The following is a 22,221-nucleotide window of genomic DNA, read 5'->3' on the forward strand; positions in this document are numbered from 1 at the left end:
TTCTGCTGCCTGGGGGAAATCTGAAAATATTGGAGATGACATTTACAGTGTATCATGAGTGTGAATGTATAATGTGGGGAAGGATAAAAGAGGATTTTGTGCAATAAAATTACAACCCCAAATTTACTATTGTACTGCTTCAAAACAAAAATTATACTTCGTTAACTTTTCTTTGTTTGGATACGATTGTAAGCGAGGAAGCATCTATCCACTGCTCTTTAATAGAAAATTCAGTTTTTAAAGAATTATTAATATATATGTGGAAAATATCCCCAGACACTCACTGACAGTGATAACATAATATCATGCTGAGGTTTCCTTCATTCTGCCAACAGTCTATTCTTTATTTCCTACTGAGAATGCTATAGCCAACACTGATGTTCACTGCAACTTTTGCAGGCCTGGGGTTAACTAGCAATCCTTGTTAGAATTCTGAGGATGTAAAACATGAACATTAGGTTATAGTCAGTCTTTTGTTAAATTTTGGTCATCTCTAGATTTGCATCTTGCATTGTACAATTAAATCCTGTTAACAAAAATGGAATTAGATGTATACATTTTCATGCTGAAAATGTTTATTCATGATCACTGTTTGTTTTGTATAGTTTGTGGACCTAAAAGTACCAAGGAGAATGGTTCTATAGCAATATAAAAATCCCTTTTATCTTCCATACTGGTATAATTCTTTCTGTGTACAGATGTGGCAAAACTACAATTATTGTAGAAAAAAACCTTGAACTGTGGATTTAGATGGCAGTGAAATTTTATTTGGTGTCCTGACGTGTAACAAAAACAGCTGTAGAACTTTAAAAAGCAGATATTAAATCAAGAGTTTTCTCCAGGTAGCTCAACAAATTGCAGTAATGTTGACTGATTTAACATAGATTGCAGAAATCTCAATCATCCTGTTTGAGTTATTTATATATGCAATTATGTAAATAATCAATATAACTAAGAATTTTAGAATTAAGTTATTCACTTTAGGGATGGAAAATGTTAACCAATTAACCAGTAAGCATTAGTCTTACTGGTTAACCCTCCTTAACTGTTAACCACTGGGCTGGCTGGCCAGCCGGCTGACCCCCGAGCAGCCGCTTAATCAGGTAACCGTTTAAACTAAATATTTTTAAATCATTTAAATGGTTAACTTTTTAAACTGTATTTACATTCCTAATTCACATTAAATACACTGAGTCTCTGTAAACTTTCAAAATTCTTTTAAATTTTGTTCTCTACTTCTAAAATTATATAGGAAACTGGGTCTAACTTGTACTCGTTGAACTTTCCTCCAATCAATGAATTGCAAGGTGTGTGTTTTCCAAAGAAAATGATATATAGGGGGTAAGGATAGCAGTAGACTTAGATGAATTAGAAGCCTTGTTGGCAAGCTGATCCTCTTTGAATGCTGTGCTGTGGTTGGAGACTGTAAAAGATCTAAACATGACATTCTCATATGATTTTTAAAGGTTACTTTGGTATCATAGAGGATTTTTTTGTAATGTAATATTCCATTATAGTCCTGATTTTTTTATTCCTCTTGCACCATTGGAGACATTTTAACTTTTTAATTTTTAATAACAAAGGTAAGGAAATATAGCCTCCTTAAAACAAAGTTGAGTATAGCACTAAGAAACTTCACAAATTTTAAAGGAACACTTCTGTAAAACCCAGAAGGTAGGCAGTGCTGGGTACACATGAAAACTCAGACAGTCCGAACTATAGCTATGAAAAGCACACTTCTTTTTTTTTTTAAAAAATTATTGTATGTGGGGGAAGAGAAGGAACAAAAACACCCCCAAATCCATGACTACCCATTCTAAGCAGGTATTTTGAACATTAACGGAGATGGGAAGGATCTGAAGGAAGAGGTGTGTGCATACCTGATGGTTTGGTGGGCAGGGCACGCTTTTTCCTCTAGTTCAAAAGTGCCTTTATGGGTTATTCCAAACTTTCCCTGCCAAAATCCAATCCTCCTCCTGGCCTCAGGTTAGCTATGTGAAACTGCAGGCTAAACTGATATTTCACAATATTGTATGTGAAGGAGGGATTACAGATAGTGAGGGTGTCAGTTCACAATACACTTTTCTTGATCCTCTTCACCAAGTTGGTGTTACTAGTGAAGGTTTTTCTTTCAACTAAAAGTTGTTCCTAAAACACTTAATGTTACCCATTTGCAACCCTGTTGTAGCTAACATTAAAAGAAGAAACCAGACTTTAGCCCGGTATGAGTAAGCAATCCTAAAATAGAATGCTGCATATCTTCACCATTTGAGATGGGCAGTAAATCTTACAAGAATATATATAACAAGCCTTTTTATCAGCCCACAAACAGTTGAATTTTCTGATGGACACATACTTATATTCATTAGACTAGTTTACTTAACTAGCCTTTTTTAAAAATAAATGTAGTGACTTTAAAATACGTTAATGCCTGTCTGTTTTTTTCCAGTGTTATTAGCTTGGCGACAAAGTGCGCCATGCCCAGTTTCCGAATGCACCTGAGAGCACATGGAATGGTAGCCATGGTCTTCAAAACACTGGATGACTCCCAACACCACCAGGTATTCAAATGGTATTGATATATGTAAATGAATGGAGATGATGGAAATACAGAAATGCACTTATTAGGTTTTTAGTATAGGTTGATTGTATTTGTTTAGCATTTTTCTGGAAATAATGTCCTGACTTTAGAAGTCGACACAGAAACATGACTTGGGAAATTCAAGAGAGCGCATGCGTTCTCTTGCGTGCAATCAAACGTGGCAGAAACTCTTGATTTCCACACACACACACACACACACACACACACAGTCTCTCACTCTCTCTCTCCCTCCCCCCCCCCCTTTTTTTTTTTTTTTTTTGAGGCTTGATTAAAGCTTTTTTAAAACTCATAGCCTTAAACGTTTTGGTGCTGAGTTTAGGTTTATGATTTCAAATCTTTATCCATTTTAAATTTCATACTACTTTTATTCATTACATTTAGTTTAAAAGTAGTACTTAGAATATTAGTGTTAACTTTTCTGTTCTTCTTTCCAGTTTGACTTTAGTAAAAACATCTACTTCCAATATGTTGAAAAGAAAGTTAGGTTTTCATATAATGTTTTTAAAATATATTTTAGATATAGGAACGAAGACATTCTGAAAAGCTAAGTTTATGTCTGTCAATAATTGTGTGATATTCTGTAATTGGAGATACATATTTTATGCTTTACGTGAAATAATACCGCTGTATACTTCCACACTGCTGTTGCGTTTAACATCTGTGTTTCACTAAGATTTTTAAGTTTGTTCAAATGATTAGAAATAGATTTTGCCCCTAAGTCTCAACAAGAGCATCACAGAACTCGAGCCCGTTCAAAAGGAAATGGGGAAACAGTTACTTGAAAATAGAAAAATGGACTTCTCCTACCATATGGCATTGTGTCGATTTCATGACATTAGCAATGCTAGCTTCACTTGGACTTAGAAAGATTTTGAAAAGGGAAACATCATATATATGCATATTTTTGTAACTATATTTAGTTCGGGAAAGAGAGAAAAGGCTTTGCCCCAAATGACAACATAATTGGAAATAAATGTTGATGATCAGTTATTACCTGCACTGCAACTATATTCTATAATGGATTTGAGAGAGTCAGATTGTTAGTTTACTTGATGAGGGTTTGAAACAGTAGCTGCAATGAATAAATTCTTTGGTGCCCTGTAGACACAATAAAATTACCAGTTATCTCAGAGTTATTCCCAAATACAAATTGTCATCTTTGAAAAATACTTGTTCCACCTAATTGGTAAACTGGTATTTAAACTGCAGTTTCTTGATTAACTATCTTTTTTCAGAATATGCTGTGAATGCTTCAGAGTGGTAGATTAATTTTTAAAACAAAAGCTGTTTTCATGAAAATTGTCAGTTACAAAAACGTGTTTTTAATATCTTGAATATGTGAATAATTCAGAAATATAGAATAAATTAAAATATAATGCTGAACCTTTGAAAATTACCATCTGTTCCCACAAGCTGGAATATAAATAGAATGACAAAGATCAAAATTCTTCTGAGTGGGAGTAATTGGCCTGCAGTTTTTGGTGTGTATGTAACAAGAGTTGAGTTGTTTTTGTTTTTTGTCGTCTTCCTCTCCCCCCCCCCCCCCCCCCCAAGAAAACCCTATTATGGCGGCATCAGTTGCAATTCCATAGTCAAGGTTGCCTTCAGACTTCTGTCATAATCCCTATTTTTTTAAGCATCTCTTCTCTTTTCCCCCCTCCCCATTCCAGTGTTTGTTTGGAGGAATATTTTCTGGGAAAACTTCTTAACCCTAACATTCAAAACTTTATATTGTGATGAATCCAAAATGAGGATTTTATAAAATCTTGCATCACTGACCCCCTCACCCTGTTCCTCAGCATCTCTTCTCATCACAGGCTTGTGTTTAGAACTCCTAAACTGACCCATGTAGATTTGCGTGCGCACATATTATTTTTCTGGTGTTGAGCTAAACCTTTTAAGCAAATATTCAGTATGAACCAAACCCCTGTCAGGCAGACAGCCCACTGCGTAAAGATGTGTACACATGACATGACCAAGCTGCTTAAATGAGCTAGGGATTTATAATCTTTCTGAGGTATAAAATAACACTCCTTTACTTGCTTAGAGTGTCTTAAGGAGGGTCCTGCTGTCCTAGGGCTCCCTGGCACCCATGTTATCTTTCTGTGTATTTCCCACCTGGCCCCTGCCATCTCACCTACCTCTCTGCTTCCCACAAAGCTCCCAGCCTCTCTGCTTGCCTACTTCACTTGCCTTTGGGAGGCTTATCAGCTCCCTTAACAGATTAAGTGGTTTTCTGTGTGCACATGTACAGAAACTTTGAGCTCTTCCATTTCCCCTATCTTCTTTAACCCCCTCCTCCAAACTCTACTTCTGTGCTACTCATCGACACCCCCCAACATAACCACTCCAACACAGTCTATGCCATCTCTCTCCTTCTCCCTTCCCCTACCACTCCTCCAGGCTATGTCCCTTGTTGTGGTCCAGATTAAACATTTAAAACTGGATTGGGGTGTGTATGGAAGTGGCAGGAAATAGGGGTTGGAGAATGGAGGGAGGGAACTGGTGCAGTATGAATGTAGAACAAGCTGAATAGTGGGAGTACACTGGAGGAGATGGGCAGCAAAGGCCTGCGGGGGTTAGCAAGAAAGCTTTTGAAGTTAGAAGTGACTGTCCCCAGAGAGATCTTAGCATGTCTGTGGAGCAGTTGCCTTTAGGTTGTGGTGTAAAGGCAGTCACCCTGATGATCTTTTGATGTCTGCATACGAACAACCAAGCCTTTAATTTCAACAAGTGCCTATTCCTCTCTATTTCTGTTCCATCTGACCAGCCTACTGTTAATCAGTTCCTTTCCCTTCAGATGTCAACAAGGTCAGGGTTTCTGGAGGGTGTCTGCCCAGCAAAGCTCTGAGCTTCATGAAAGTTCTGCTCACTGCTTGGAGGTCCACTGGAATGGTGGACAACTAATTACAAATTCAAGAAAAGTGCTGACCTTGCACAAAGACTAGCAGGTGGGGTTGGTAACCAATAGACTGACCCTTTTCATGTTTACTCTCTGCCTGCCCTCCCACCTCTGGCACCCTGGCCCAGATCCAAAATAATATTTAGGCTTCCAACTTGCATTGATTTCAGTGGAAGTTAGGAAACTAAATATCTTTGTGCATCTGAGCCCTGAAACCTCCCTCTGCTTTTTTTGAATCTCCATGAGGATTTACTCTTGCATTGTTCTTGAGGAAGGGTGAGGTGGTGTCCCCCTCTTTTTAACAAGGAGAGGACACTCTTCATCTCCCAAATCTCCAGAGGATGAAAACATTAGGGGAAAGACCTCAGCTCTTTGCTAACTTAGTGGAGGATGGGTTCTTACCTAGCCTCTTGTGGGCAAGACTGGGGAAGCCTTACCTCAATGGGTAAAGTTTTCCTGGGTTTGGGGAATCCCCACAGCAGACCTCGCTAAGAATACGAGGCTCTGTGTTAGGAATCCCTAACCAACTATAGATAGTGATTTCCTGCTCACAGGGTTGATGTTTATATGGCCCAGCCCTCATCCCTGCAGCCTCTTCCACCTTCATTTCTATCTCCTCTCTCTTGTCTTCCTCCTCGCTAACCAAAATTTCACTCCCTGCAAATAATATCCCCAGCACACTGCTGCCTCCCCTTTTCGCTTATATCTCCCATGATTCCCTTCTGCATTGCCACCACCTCATGAAGTTTCCGCCTGCTTTTTCTCTCTGCACCACTGACTGCTTTGGGGTAACTTTCAAATGCTTTGCTGCTTTAGCAGGATTTTGTAAAATGAATCAAGAAGTAATATGTGCTTTGCTTACATTGGCCAGGAAAACTGTGTTAGTATCTTGCTAGAAAAAACAGTGTTTGGACACTGTTAGTTATTAGCTTCAGTGCTGACATAGGCAAAGTCTGACAGATTGCTTCCCCCAAATCACCAGCTTTGTCTATTAAAAAAATCTTTAAGTGCTGTACATTCTTCATCTAACACAGGTGCTGCTACAATTTTATATTGTCTTTTTGTTTTCAAGAATCTGTCACTTTGTACAGCAGCTCTTATGTACATCCTGAGTAGAGATCGTTTGAACATGGATCTAGACAGAGCTAGTCTAGATCTGATGATTCGGCTTTTGGAGCTAGAGCAAGATGCTTCTTCTGCCAAGCTGCTTAATGAAAAAGACATGAACAAAATTAAGGAAAAAATCCGGAGGCTCTGTGAAACTGTTCACAACAAACATCTTGATCTTGAAAACATCACGGTGAGTTTCATGATTGTGTTTGAAGGATCTGTTTTAAAACTAAAGTGAAATGCTTGGTAAAACAAAACTTATTAGCAGCGGCTATCTTTCAATGCTAGTTATAACTAAGTGTTTACGTTGTGATGCCCTATTAGGGGGCCAAGAGTAGTCTGAATTTTCATCTGTTTTCTTTATAGAAAATCTTCTTATGTGCAGTACATACTTTTTCATCTTTAAATTTACAAATTCTTTTGTAGACCAAGGCTACTCTAAACCTATACAATAAGCTACAATAATTCTGCAGTTGTCTGCAGTTCACCAAATTATAGTCCTATTTTAGCTAGTAACAGGTTTATAATTATTTAAGAAATAAACATGAGCTTACAAAGTTTTGTTAGCAGTATTTCTTCCAGACTGTGTCCGAGTTTTGATTTACTATATATGATTAATATGTCATGCATCAAAATTAAGTAAAAATAACACTAATGGTTTGTCTGTAGAAGGGTAAAATTCACAGTTAAAGCTGAAATTATTCTCAAGCTGCTCCAGGTGTATTGTATCAACAAGCAGTTAAATAGTTACGCAATATCCAAGTGTAATGTGATGAGGTAAAGATTTTGATTCTTCTAAATATCCTTGCTTTTCTGGGTCTTTTAAAGTTCTTACATAAGAACTGTCATCCCAGATTGGGCCAGCAGTCCAATTATTCCAAAATCTTGCCTTCCAACAGTGACCAGTACCAGTTTATTCAGGTGCTTTCCTGTGTCATACAGTGGGGATGGAAAGCCCAAAAAGATACTGAAAAAAGAGGAGCGGGAAATTCTTTTCCTGTTTGAGTACTGTTCAAATACGTTTTGTCAATGGATTGCTTGACTAAACTTCAACCAACCCTTTTGTACTACTAATACACATTTCTAACACTCTGAAATGGAGCGTCTATATACCATTTTGCTATACACCTTACAATAAACAATGGTAAACAATGGTATACACCTTACTTATTGTAAGGTGTATACCATTACTGAAGTAAGGTGTTATACATTTTCAAATATTTTGATTTCAGTTACAACACAGAATGCAAAATATACAGTCCTCACTTTGACTCTTGATTAAATATCTACACTGTAAAAATGATTATTTACAATGTCACCTAAAAGTGAGAACAGGCATTGGCATGGCACTTCAGTAGCAGTCATTACAAGGTATTTACATACCAGATATGCTAAACATTCGTATGCCCCTTCATGCTTCAGCCATCATTCCAGAGGACATGCTTCCATGCAGATGATGCTCATTAAAAAAAATAATGCATTTAATTAAATTTATGACTGAACTCCTTGGGGGAGAAGTGTATGTCTCCTGCTCTGTTTTACCCACACTCTGCCATATATTTCATGTTATAGCAGTCTCGGATGATGATCCAGCACATGTTGTTTGTTTTTGAGAACACTTTCGCTGCAGATTTGACAAAACTCAAAGAAGGTACGAATGTGAGATTTCTGAAGATAGCTACGGCACTCAACCCAAGGTTTAAGAATCTGAAGTGCCTTCCAAAAACTGAGAGGGACTAGGTGTGGAGCATGCTTTCAGAAGTCTTAAGAGAAACACTCCAATGTGGAAACTACAGAACCCAAACCACCAAAAAAAGAAAATCAGCTTTCTGCTGGAGGCATTTGACTCAGATGACGAAAATGAACGTGTGTCGGTCCACACTGCTTTGGATAGTTATCGAGCAGAACCAGTCATCAGAATGGTCACATGTCTTCGGGATTGGTGGTTGACGCATGAAGGGACATATGACTCTTTAGGGCATTTGGCACATAGATATCTTGTGACGTTGGCTACAACAGTGCCATGAATGCCTGTTCTCACTTTCAGGTGACATTGTGAACAAGAAGTGGGCAGCATTATCTCCTGCAAATGTAAACAAACTTGTTTGTCTGAGCAATTGGCTGAACAAGAAGTAGGACTGAGTGGAGTTGTAGGTTCTGAAGCTTTACATTGTTTTATTTTTGAATGCAGGGTTTTTTAAACATAATTCTACCTTTGTAAATTCAATTTTCATCATAGAGACTTGCAATGTACTTGCAGTGGGGGAATTGAAAAATACTATTTCTTTTGTTTTTTAGAGTGCAAATATCTGTAATAAAAATAAATATAAAATGAGCGCTATACAGTTAGTATCCTGTGTTGTAATTGAAATCAATATATTTGAAAATGTAGAAAACGTGAAAATATTTAAATGGTATTCTGTTATTGTTTAACAGTGCGATTAATTTTTTTAATCCCTTGACAGCCCTAGTTTAAAGCTGCTGGCATGAGACTTTCCTTGCTAGTTTCATCCTAGCACAAATAATAATGGATAGGTTATAAGTCTTTCAAAATTCTATGTTTAAAAGAAATGCAAACACACTGAGTAGGACCTTGGACTAGCTAGACCACTGGTCTGATCTGGAACAGTACAACTGATACTGTAGTATGTTACCACTAGATGGTATGACTAATGTAACCTATTTTTCAGTGTAACAAATGTTTCTGTAAGCTTTAGTTTTTCCTCAGTGTTAAGTTGTGTAATGCATTTTCCTTAATGCTTTTTAGGTTTTTTGTTTTGAATTTTACCACAATTTTTATCAGTCTGATACTTTTTTAAAATCAGTTTTTGTCAAAAATCTGTGGATTGACGTTCTTAGAGGTGTTATCTCTGGACATAACATCTTCAGCTGTTAGCAGTAATCCCCAAGTTACATTATGTGTTCCATTTTACACAGATTAAAAGAAAACATGCCTTGCCTTGGCTTTTCCATTTGCATGTTTTTTTGGTAATTCTGTCATTCTTCCTCTTAGTTTTCTCAAACTTTCAGTTGTGGAACAAATTGAAATTGGCATTAGAAGACAGTATTCTATGTCAGTGAAAGGAGTTGACTTGTTTTAAGGAAAACAATATGACCATATGGCTGCTAGCTACAGCTAAGGGGTTTATGATGACCTAACACAATATGGTTGGCATTTCAGTTTTAGGTGATTAGTATTTCTTAGGCTTTTTAACACATGGTTATGGACCTAAGAATGTTCTGGTCTTCAGATGTCCTGAGGCTGAATTGGAGGTCAATTTTATTTGTTTTAATTTGGCTGTTTAGTTCACAGCTAAACAAACAACCTTAAGATATATTGCCAAATAAATTGCGTTTCCAGGCAACATCTAGTCCTGAAATGTCCAGCTACAAATTGGTGGCATTCTCAGAGTCCTATTCCATGTCTGTTCTGGCACCAAGGAGACTGACTTGGTTGATGTAATTTTTATCCAAAATAGTGCAAATTCTGACTAGACAATTAATCTTCTGTTTTGCCTTCCCAAATCCTCATTGTAGATATTAGGTGGTCTTTGAGTTTTCATTGCACAGGCTCAGATATTTAGGAAGTTACCTGAATGTATAGCCTTTGGGATCAGCGTAAGGGTAGTGTCATTTCCACTTAAGAGTTATCAAAATGGATTAGATTTTGCACTGAATATGTGATGGCTTGTTTCAGGTGTACGTCAATTTAGAACTCATTCTTCTAGGGTGAAGGAGGAAACCTTGATAACATGTCTCTGGAACACTTCCATCATAGCAGTCTGCAGGACTGCTATGTGAAGTTCTGTTCACTATTTTACGCAGCATTACTCACTCCATTTGTTTGTGGACTTGGCTTGCTTTGGAAGGGCGGTTCTATGTTCTTTGTTAAAATAGAATTCATTAATTCATCTCCCAAAATATTGTGTTGCTAACTAAACTCTCACACTGAGAGTGTATGGAGGCTACATCAAAGATGAAAAGACATTTATCTGCCTGTAACCAGTTCTTTGGGCGGAATGATTGTGCACATTTACTCCAATCTTCTACTTTCCCCTCTTCCTTGAAAAGCAATTTAAAACTTTAAGAATGTTGACCTTCAGTGGAAGTGTCCGAGGCCCCATAGGGTATGTTTACACTGTTTTTGGAGCATGTGGGAGCCATAATCTCCCAGCTGGGTTGACAGATTTGGGCTAGCCGTGCTCACTGTAGTGCCCCAAAATGCTGTGAACAACAATGCCCTATGTGGCCCCAGATCCCTCCATTGAAGGGTCCATAGCTGTATCCATCCATCAATTCCATAGCTGCATAAACAGTGCTTCGAAGTTGTGCTTCAGGCGTAAAGCCTAGGAGTGGGGTGGTCTTCAGTTATCTCTACTGAAAACCTTTCCTCTTTTATCTGCTCTTTTATTTGTTGTATTTATGTAGTACACATGAAATTACTAGATTTGTTTATGGCCTAGGTTTTGATTTACCTGTATCCTTAGTGTATGATGAAAATATCTGTATTGTATTGTTGTGCAGTTCTCTATAGCTTTAAATTATCTGTGCAAGATATGTAACCTATCTTTTGTTTCTGTCCATGGTTGCTGCATTGGCATTAACCTTACTAAAGCAATCATCAAAATAAAATCTAAAATGGTTCAGCTCATGGATGCACATGTTTTGGTAAGAACATGGCAGGGAGTAATTATTTGGTAAACGCCCTCAAACTTCTAAATGTTCGCAGTATTTCTGGTGTGTCCTAAGTATTCTTTATTGTAAATACTGAAGGTTTTTCCCCCAGTGAAACGTTGTTGTCCTGCCAATTTACTGATTTGGCCATTTCCTTCCTCAGTTTGGTGTTTGATAATAGGAAGCGCAAATGAAAGGAGACAGTTTGACTCTTCTAAAATATTGGCAAAATTGAGAAATATAAAAATGAAAGTGCAAAAGTTTTTTTGTTCTTCCCTTGTCAGTATTCGGTCATGCTTCTTTTAAACACTTGCCAGTTTGGCTTGCTCCCTCTGGTGGCTGTTCTACACAGAGAACTTTTGTTCAGTTAGGTAATGGGATGATGAATTTCCAGTGAGCTTATGGAGTTCTTTGAGTTAAACACTGAAATGACTTTATATTGACAGTAGCCATGACTCTTAAGTTCCCCGAAACATAGAAATATGGACTTTTAACTACTGGATTCGCTGTGCTTTCAATAGACTTGTGGTGTAGATGTCTTTCAGCACAGGAGAGGCATCTGTAATGCTTGTCAAACTATTGTTCACTCATGAAATGATTTCTGTAGCTAAACAGTAGTACAATTTCTTGTTAATTCATGGATTCAGAATTATTGCATACTTTAAAGTCCCTAAGGTTTTTTTTTTTTAATATAACGTATTTTTATATTCTGTGATGCAGTTGTCAATGGAATTACTTTACTAATTCTAGATTCTGACTTTTTCAGACTGGGCATTTGGCAATGGAGACACTACTGTCTCTCACCTCAAAACGAGCAGGGGACTGGTTTAAAGAAGAGCTGCGACTTCTAGGTGGTCTTGATCATATTGTAGATAAAGGTATATTGAATACGTTTAGTTTCTGATGTATTGAAAAGTATAAATGAATTAGACATAGATTTATGAGAGGAAGATTTTCCCTTAATTTGTTAGCTTTTCTTAATTTCTATTATGGTAAGAGGAAAGAAAAAATGTGCATCTTCTACTTAAACCAAAAAGTACGTACTTCCACATCAGATTGTTGGGAAAAATTAATGCCTCGTTAAAGTGTAGCATGTTGCATTGAAAACCGATTGAATTCTAAATAGATTGTGTGTGTGGTTTCAGGTGGATAATAGGATGCCAGTTGGGCAACTTAGGAGTTTGGGTTTTGAGGAATTCTTACCCATATACCATGTATGGGTATTGGAATTCTGTTACTTCACAAAGCGCCAGTGATACCCCTTCTAGAATATTGTGTCCTTTTCTGGACTCATTTTCTTTCCAAGACACTCCAGAGAAAGCTAGCTCTTCAAGAAGACATAAGTTTGAACTCCTTTGAGATACTTGTCGGTGCACTTTGCTCGAAGTGTGGTGAAAATATGGGAAGGAAGGCCTCTGTTGAAACAAATATCAATGAGTTGGAGAAGGCTAGCTCTTGAAATTGGGTAAAAGAAAGTAAAAAAGCAATGAGCTGGTGCTGAGCGTTTTGAAATGCAAGTTTGCCAATTCCTTATGTCTTCTTTGGTTTCACTTCAAAAGGTTTGTATTGTACAGTGCTAGATATCTCTGCTTCTTTACTCGTCAAAAAATGTGCTGAGTCATCTACAGCTCTGTGCCATGGGAGTTTGCTGCAGAATCTCTTCTTGGTCAATAGAAAAATAAACTTGTTTTTTCTCTCCTCTTGACAAACCTATTTAAGTGTTTTCCATCTTTTAAATAATAGTATGGAGGAGTCTTTATTCACATCATTATTGTTTGGCAGCTGATGTTTTGTGTTACTTTGGCATACATAAAATATCTGAGACCATGCTAAAAGGATTCTTTAAAAGGATTTTACTATGATAAATAGAACACTTTTTGAAATACTAATTAATTTTATGATCACCACACTCCTATTAATAAAGCAACTTTGTAAAAGTGTGACAAATAGGGTTGATGAGGTATTGGGAGAATTGCTGTTACTGTATGCATTGCTCTTTATACTTTTATAAGTACAGGTTTCAGAAAGACCTCTTTAATGCTGCTCTCTTTATTACTTAGTCAAAGAATGTGTGGATCACCTAAGCAGTGACGAAAACGAAGAAAAATTGGTTGCTTCATTATGGGGAGCAGAAAGATGTTTACGGGTCTTAGAAAGCGTAAGTATGAGCAGGTATACTGTCTTCCTGATGGGATAATTGATTATTTTTTTTCTGCTGTATTATTGCACATAGTTCCTCTGTTTACGATACCAGAGATGGATTCGTATGAGACGATGGGGTTCTGTAGGACCTAACTGAGATGGGCATTCTGTGGATTTCTGTGGGGCCAGGTACAAGATAAAATCTTAGGAGAATATTGTCACAAAAAAGTAAAAATACACATGGAGAATAAGGTTTTCAAGTGGCAATTTCAGTATTGCCTTCTGACTGGTTTTTGTAAATATTGATGAGGAAATAAAGTGGTGAGTAAAGAACAGAAATATGGTGTGTTCACTGTTCCTTCCTTCTTCCAACAAAAGGTCAGTCCTAATACTGTTGTTGTTTTTTGTGTTTTTCCTTTTTAGGTAACCGTGCATAACCCAGAGAATCAAAGCTACTTGATAGCATACAAAGACTCTCAGCTCATAGTCTCATCAGCTAAGTAAGTTCTCATAAGACGATATTTTTGTACATGGTCTGACAAAAATAAGCACAGGCCATGGTTACAATGTATGCTTATTCCCCTAGAATTTCCAAATATTGCTACAACCAGTGGAATGGAAATGGTGGTAGCTAAGTGAATATAGACAAAATACTGTCACTTGCCTGGAGCACACTCTCTACACTAGTGCTCGCAATCGTGGGAAATTGAAGTGGGGAGGAAAAGGCCAGTGTAAACATAGCTAACATAAAATCAGTAATGCTTCACTATTGTTAAAATAGTTTAGAATAAAACTATTATGTTGCTACTATTTTCTCTTCATGAGAAAAGTAGTGAATATTCTGTGCCAAGACTTTTTCTGGGCATATGAAGTATGGACCATTAGGAAGCTAGTGCTGGTTACCTGATTCGCAAGCTGCCTGGGTTCTGATACAAGCGAGAGAAGCTGGCTATGTTCCAAAGAATTGGCTTAGAATTGGCATAGTGGAATTCTGTTCTTCTCTACACTTTGCCATCTGTGGAATTTGGAGGAATTCTCAACTAGCCAGTTGGTACTAGATTGCATCCCTTTTGTACCACTCGGAGGATAAAAAGGAGATAAAACTGGGCTGAGAATCTGACCCTACCTAGCCAATGGAAGCATGCTTTGGTATTAGTATCTCAAGCATGATTGGCAGGTAAATCAGACATTTTGAGTGAGTACTTAAAAAAAAAAAAAAAATCTCCCATGTAGTGTTCTATTTAGACCTTTGTGTATTTGTGATTTAGATCCTGGTTCTCAACTGCATTTTCCCAGTTTTATATGTAACTGCCGAAATCCATGAAATTGTATGTTATGCTGTCACGGACTCACTCTTGGCCCCGTGTGGTCCCTGGGGGGAGCCCCCTTCAGTGTGACAGCCCTTCTCGGGGATCTACTCTCTCTCGGGGGCTAAGCCTCTCCGCCTCTTGGATCCACACTTCTCTGAGTCTTAGCATGCCTGTCTCTCGCCGTGGGTCCCCTCAGAGAGTCCACTCGCTCTGGATCTTCGGGGCCTCCACTCCTAGAGGCAATAAAGCAACCCTGTTCTCTAGACCAGAGTGACTCTCAGCCAGCGTAAAACAGGAGGGTTTATTGAGTGCCTGAACACAGCATAGGGAACTCTCAGGGCCCTCAGGCCTGGCCTCCCTCAGCACATCACATCTAAGTCTCCCCAGCATCTAAGTGGGCTCTGTCTTCTCTCTCTTCAGCCCCAAGCCCCCCTGCTGCCCAGCTGGGCATCTGATATCACCTTCTCCAAACCCCACCTGTATCCATTGTCTTCTTTCCAGTTAAACAGGGTCACCCAGGCCTCCTCTCCTCAGCCGTCCTCTGGCCCCCTCTGGCTGGAACCTGCTGGTCAGGTCACTGGGGTCCTCTCTTCGCAGCCCATTGTCCTCCCACTGGCCAGAATCGGCTGTGGCTCCCGAGCTGGGCCTCCCGGTCATCCAGTCACTGGGGTACTCATTCTCCAGGCCATTGGCTGGGATCCCAGGTTCCCTCGCTGGTCCTCTGTAACAACAAACTCCCTCTCCCATCACCTTGTTAAACCAGGGAAACTGCGTCCCACCCCTACTGCATGCAAATAATTGAAAAAAAAAAAAAAAGAACACCCCCCACGCCACCTCCACTTTGTCACATATGCCAACATAAACTTGATCTAAAATAAAGAATCAAGCTCATAGTCTAGGGTTCCGATGAAGTGTATTGTATCTTGGTGGAAAGTCAGTTGGCATTTATTTAATTATTGTGAAATGGAGGTAATTAACTCTGGCACATACAGAACAAAAAATTAATTTTAGAGTACATTTAGATAATATAGAACACATTTTGCATAGACATCACATTTATATCATCTTTTTCATCATGCACATATAATGAAAGATAAAATGCCCTGGTACTGTTACTTAATTATGTCTTCTCTGCATTTTCTATCTTCAGAGCATTGCAGCATTGTGAGGAATTGATCCAGCGATATAACCGTGCTGAAGACAGCATCTGTTTACCATACAGCAAGCCTTTGCCTCACCAGAATGTAACTAACCATGTGGGTAAAGCAGTGGAAGATTGCATGAGGGCCATCATTGGTGTCTTACTTAACTTAACAAATGATAATGGTAAGGGATCTTTCCAGAGCTTGCACTTGTATATCAAACAGTATAAGGTAGGCCATTCCTACCAACCATGTTTAGCCTCCTAAATTCTATAGTAATTTGCTCATGTATGCTGGATCTTAGCAATACAGTAACCAGTAATTGTCACCAGAAATTGGATGGGGACTGGGAAATAGATTGTTAATAAGAAAAGTGTCTTGGACAAACTAATTGTTTTTTAGAAAAGATTTGTTTTGTTAATGTTTGCATGCTATTAAAAAATTGTTTAAAAATTTAGAAGCTTGACCACTTTTTTTTTTAAACAGAGTGGGGCAGCACAAAAACGGGTGAACAAGATGGTCTGATAGGCACAGCTATGAATTGTGTGCTTCAGGTTCCAAAGTTCCTACCTCAAGAACAGAGATTTGATATTCGGGTGTTGGTAAGATACCATTCTTTAAACTAAGAGTAGTAAAAAGACACTTTGTTTTATTAATATAAAGGATGAGTTTGCCCCAGCCTTATGTGTATTGAACTACTTCAGTTTTTCATGATGACTTCCATATTCTAAAGTTTTTACTGAGCTTTTTCTCAAGAAAATGTCACACTGAAGTCAATGGAAGCATTACCTCTGTATGGTCTGAGGAAACACTGTTTAATTACTTAAGGATTTGTTGCCTAAGCATTACCCAAATCATGAAAAATAAGAATTTCAGGAGTAACCAACACTGCATTTGAAGGAATAAACTTGGCACTGTACAAGGATTTTTAAGGTGCCCATTATGTGACTACAGTCTGTAACAAAGGTTTTAAAAATTAGGTCACACTGTGTGCACACAGAATGCCTAGAAATGTTTCTTTACAGATGTTTGACATTACAAAATGAGAATTTAGAATGAAATGGGAGCCGTACAGTACACAATCTTGACGAAGTAATCCATATATATTTAATGTGGTAAAAGTCCACTATTAATTGGGTGAACAGGAGACATCACCTTAGACTCACTTTAGAAGAAAAAAACTCTCATTTCAGTGTCCATTCAAGTTTAGAAGTACAGTATATGTAGTCAGTTTGGGACAGGTTTTGTTTGCCGAATCTGCTTTGCTTCTCTTTTGACAGTAGTGAAGTAAATCTACGTGGCATAAATGGCAAAAGATAAAATGCATCGGCCATGTTTTTCAAAAAATCGAGCCAAAAGTTAGGCTCCTATATCTCTATTATAAATAAGGGGCCAGAGCTTTGGAAGTGCTGAGAGAAGCTTTCTGTACTCATCATTCTTGAAAATCTGACCACTTATTCAGGTGCCTAAATATGGATGTGGGAACTTAACTTCTGATTCTAATTTTTTTTTAATTTGGCCATATTCTGTACGTCAGACCATTTGATAAAGGAGTACCCATACCTTGGTGAGCACCATACAGCTAAAGTATAAAAATGGTATTTATCAGTGCATCTGGATTCTTTTTTTCTTCATTGTGGATAATCTTCTTTGACTTTGATTCTTCCAGGGCTTGGGTCTGCTGATCAATCTGGTAGAGTATAGTGCTCGGAATAGACACTGTCTTGTCAATATGGAAACATCATGTTCTTTTGATTCATTCTGTTCAGGAGAAGGGGATGAGAGCATAAAGATAACTGGTCAGATTGACGCTGTTCAGGCTTTAGTACAGGTAAGTAGCAACTTTAGTCACAAAACAGTTCTCCATGTAATACTGAAGTTACTTGATTATGGAGGAGATGCGAGTTAACAAGAGACAGTGTCATGTCAAAGGTTTTCTATTCCTGTGAACCTTACAAAATGTAGAACCTATTGTGGTTTTCCCCCCAGAGCTTTCACTTAGTTATCCAGTGACAATACTTTTTCTTTTTTCAGTACCCTCTATTGCAGAAGCTGTTTTCCATATAAAGGACAGTAGTACCATTATTTCTGACACTGAAAGTGCTTTTATTCACACTAAAGTTTTTTTTGTCCAATTTATTTCTAGATTTGTTCAAACCCGCTGTAGTTCTAGTACAATATCATGAGCTACATTTGTCTTGCATACCCCCTTTCATGAATGGCTTCTCAAAATTACATCTTTATTGAATGTTAAGAAATTTACTTTGACATAACATGTTATTTACCAATATATAGCATGAATCATATCAGTTTCAATGAATCAGGATGTTCAGATTGACTAAATCATAAAAACAAAAAAGCCATGAAGAATGAACAGGCTGACACTCTATATCGGCTTATCAGGCACAAACTGGAGTTGAAGTAGCTAAATGGATTTTAATTCACACCTTTAATTATTTCAATGCTAGTCTGTGTGTGGATGCTCTTATTTTGGATTGAGTGTCCTGTTTCAGTTTAATTACAACCACTCAATCTGAAATAAATGTCTGTATAGAGACTTCTCCTGAAATTACTACAGGTATGAATTAAAACCCATTTAGCAACTTCAGCTCCAATTTGTGCATAGATAAGTCCTTAGGTCAGTACCTGTACAAAGTGAGGTGTATATATGTTGTGATAGTTTGAGGTCACTTTCAGATTTTTGCTGTTTTTTGTAGGCTGATATTTTATCCCAGTTGTGAAACTGAAGTCACAATTTTGTTTTATTCAGAAACATGTAGTGTCTCATATGTGTGGGTATACTACAGATACAAAAGACATCAGTTATCAAAGTACTACACAGAGTAATAGAAAAGAACAATGCTTAAATATACATCTGTTTGCAAAGGGCTGCTCAAAAAGGTGTTCTAGAAGTTAAACTCGGAACTGAAGTACAAACAGGGAGCTTACCGCTTATCCAGCAGCGCCAGTACAGAACTTGTTGTTTGAACTTTGTTGCCCTACTCATGCATGGAGAGGATCATTTTGGAGAGCTGGAGCAACTTAGGGGAAGGGCAAAAAATTGGCACAAAAATAAACTAAAACAGGAATTAGGAGGACACAAAAAATAGAGATTACAGGAAAAAGACTATGAATTTGTAGGACATAAAAGGAAGGGTGGAGGAGAACAGGAAAATAAGTTAAATGCAGAGATTCCTATAAGAGTAATATCATCCTGAACGTTTTACAAATGAAAAGTGCTGTTTGGGTATTCCAGAGTGTCAAAGAAAATTTTGTATTTGTTATTCAGGAGAAAGTTTCTGACTCAAACAATTATATTAACTTTTGTGTTTTTATCCTTCAAAGCGGTGAATCAGGTTGCCTTTGATCTTTACCATGGGGCAGTCCACCCTTATTTGTCATGTATGTGTATAATCCTTTTAAAAAGAGGATAATGATCATAGAAATGTGGGACTTAATGGGATCTCAGTAGGTCATTTAGTGCAGGCCCCTGCACTGAGGCAGGACTAACTATTCTCTAGAACATCCTTGATATCTTTGTCTAACGTGTTCTCAAAAACCTCCAGTGATTTTGTTCCAGTGGTTAACTACTCTTGCAGTTAGAAAGTTTTTCCTAATGTCGAACTTAAATCTCTCTTGCTGCAATTTAAGCCTATTGCTTCTTGTCCTGTCCTCAGTAGTTAAGAACAGTTTGTCGTCCTTTTCTTTGTAACAGCCTTTTATGCACTTGAACGCTTTCAGTGCTAAGTGGAGTGGGAGGGTTACTTCTCTCCTGTCTTGCTTACAACACTCCTATTGAAATCCCAGAATGATGTTTGCTTTTTTGCAACAGTATTGGATTGTTGACCCATATTTAGTTTGATCCAGTATCCCACACAGATCCTTTTCTGCAGTACTCCTTGCTAGGCAGTCATTTCCTGGTGTGTGTGTGTGTGTGTGTGTGTGCAATTGAGTATTCTTTCCTAAGTGTAGTACTTTGCATTTGTCCTTATTGAATTTCATTCTGTTTAATTTAGACTACTTCTAATTTAGACAACTTCTGTCTGACTACTTCTGTCAAGATAGTTTTGAATTCTAATCCTTTCCTCCAGTGTCATTAATAAGAGTAATACTGAAGAATAAAACTATGGGAAGGTGTATGCATAGGAAGGGGAAATTACATTTCAAAATATTAGTGTACTGTTTTGAGTTTGGCCTATAACTGAATGTCTCCTCAAATTTTCCTACCAGCTGTTCCTTGAGCGTGAACGAGCAGCACAGCTGGCAGAGAGCCAGACAGATGAGTTGATCAAAGAAGCTCCTACAGCACAGCATGATAAGAGTGGCGAATGGCAAGAGACAAGTGGAGAGATTCAGTGGGTCTCCACAGAAAAGGCAGATAATACTGAAGAGAAAGATAAGAAGGAAGAGGATGATGAAGAACTTGACCTTAATAAAGGTATATCAGTTGGCTTTGGTCAGATGAAGGGAGGGGAGTAGCTGTGTGATTGCAATATAGCTGCCTCTGTAGTGAAAACTGCGTAAGTGCTTCCATTCTAACCTCCGCTTTCCAGTGACGTATAACCCCTTGGGCTGAAGTGTCCTCAGCTTGGTGTCTGTCCACATGTGAAACTTCTGTGAAAAGTTTTGAACAAAAGCATTTCAGTTGCTGTGGAGTATGAGGAGTGAAGGAAGCAATAATACCCTTTTCACTTTGTTGGATCCTGACCTCAATTCAGATTCTTTTCTAAAGACTTTTTGTTTCATTGACACATTAATACAGTAAAGTTTCCTACATAACGTTCTGGTGGCCATTTGTACACTTGCCTGAGCTTACTGTTAAACTTGAAATTGGTCTGTCTGTCTTTTCCCTTTACTTAATAGTCTATCTTTTCCTTCTCATTTCCCCTATTCTCTCTCCTTTTTGGTTTTCTCATTTGGTTTAGTTTTTCCGCTAATCTCTTTGCCTCTTCCTTAAGTCCCATGTTTATTTCTCTTCCACTGTCTTGCATCTCCCCATTTCCATTTTCCTCGATTCCTTTCTATTCCCACAATATTTCTGTATGTCCCTCAGAATCTTTCCTCATCCCTGCTCACTTTTTTTCCCTGGGCCACACACCAGACAGTCTTTATCTCTCCCCACCCTTCCAATCTCCATCCACTTCCAGATGCAGCTAAAATTTGTATATGGAAATGTTTCAAGGCTTGGTGCCCTCCACCCTTGGGGAATGACTCCCAGGAGCTCTGGTATCTGCAGGGCCAGGTGGCCATGTACCTGCTCCGTCTCTGGAGAATGAAGATCTTCAGATGCACCATCTCCTTTCATTTGCCTGTCCCCCTCCAGCACATTCCTTCCCCTCCAAATAGATTTCCTTTCTCACTTTTCAACTCCACTCTCTGCGTGAATTCTTTTCTCACCACCTGCCCTTCGTCTGTCCTCTTCCTCCCTACTCCCCATTTATAGTTTGTCTTCTAGTGCTTGGTCCAAGGTGTGCCGAAAAGTCTTCTCTGGTCACTAGCTGGAAGATACTATATTAGTAATATTAAAGAAAATACATGAAGGATAACTGACATTTAGATGAGTTGGAGGGAGGATGGTATATCCTTCCAGATTCACATGTATTCCTATATTGATATTGTGTTGTTTTGTATTGTGTGTGCACCTTACTTGTAGTAGTACTAAGTTTTTATAATAAAGCTATTTAGAGTGCATAGTGAATAACCCTGATGTTTGAGCCAATATTCCCTCTTGGTAATTAGTTCCAATATCCCATGAGATTGCGCCTATATAATGGCTGCCATGTTTAAGTACAGTAACTCCTCACTTAAAGTGGTCCTGGTTAATGTTTTGTTACGTGGCTGATCAATTAGGGGACATGCTCATTTACAGTTGTGCAATGCTCCCTTATAACTTTGTTTGGCAGCCGCCTGCTTTGTCCACTGCTTGTAGGAAAAGCAGCCTGCTGCAGCTTAGCTGGTGGGGGCTTGGAACCAGGGTGGACCGGCAGCCCACCATCAGCTCCCTGCTCTCCTAAGTTCCCTGTTTAGCAGCTGCCCAGCAGGTTACCAATTGTTGGCAGTTCAGCTCTCTCTCCCCCAAATGCCATGTGCTGCTCCTGCCCTCTGCCTTGGAACTGCTCCCCAGAGCCTCCTGCTCCCTGTGCAGGGGAGGGGGGAAGAGGGGAACTAATGTCAGGGTGTCCCCTCCCCCCTACTCCTGGCCCCTGATTACCCCTTCTCCATATAGAGCGGGGGGAGACACAACAGGGCTCAGGATGGAGAGAGCTGGCCACAGCTGCTGTCTCAACTTCCTGATCCTTTTAAAGGCAATGTACTTAGAATGTGGTGTCAGCGTACTTA

General features: G+C 38.6%; 1 protein-coding gene across 1 annotated transcript in view; it reads left to right on the top strand.

Moving 5' to 3' along the window:
• Window positions 1-22,221, top strand: part of WAPL (WAPL cohesin release factor) — a 128,759-nt gene that overhangs the window by 101,542 nt on the left and 4,996 nt on the right. Inside the window, exons 8-16 of the mRNA XM_077821433.1 lie at window positions 2,450-2,561; window positions 6,577-6,804; window positions 12,055-12,166; window positions 13,349-13,446; window positions 13,854-13,930; window positions 15,891-16,066; window positions 16,369-16,484; window positions 17,552-17,713; window positions 20,113-20,320. Coding sequence (XP_077677559.1) covers window positions 2,450-2,561; window positions 6,577-6,804; window positions 12,055-12,166; window positions 13,349-13,446; window positions 13,854-13,930; window positions 15,891-16,066; window positions 16,369-16,484; window positions 17,552-17,713; window positions 20,113-20,320 — 1,289 coding nt within the window. The remainder of the gene's footprint in view (window positions 1-2,449; window positions 2,562-6,576; window positions 6,805-12,054; window positions 12,167-13,348; window positions 13,447-13,853; window positions 13,931-15,890; window positions 16,067-16,368; window positions 16,485-17,551; window positions 17,714-20,112; window positions 20,321-22,221) is intronic.

This window comes from Eretmochelys imbricata, chromosome 7, assembly GCF_965152235.1.
Source record: "Eretmochelys imbricata isolate rEreImb1 chromosome 7, rEreImb1.hap1, whole genome shotgun sequence".
Lineage (NCBI taxonomy): Eukaryota > Metazoa > Chordata > Testudines > Cheloniidae > Eretmochelys > Eretmochelys imbricata.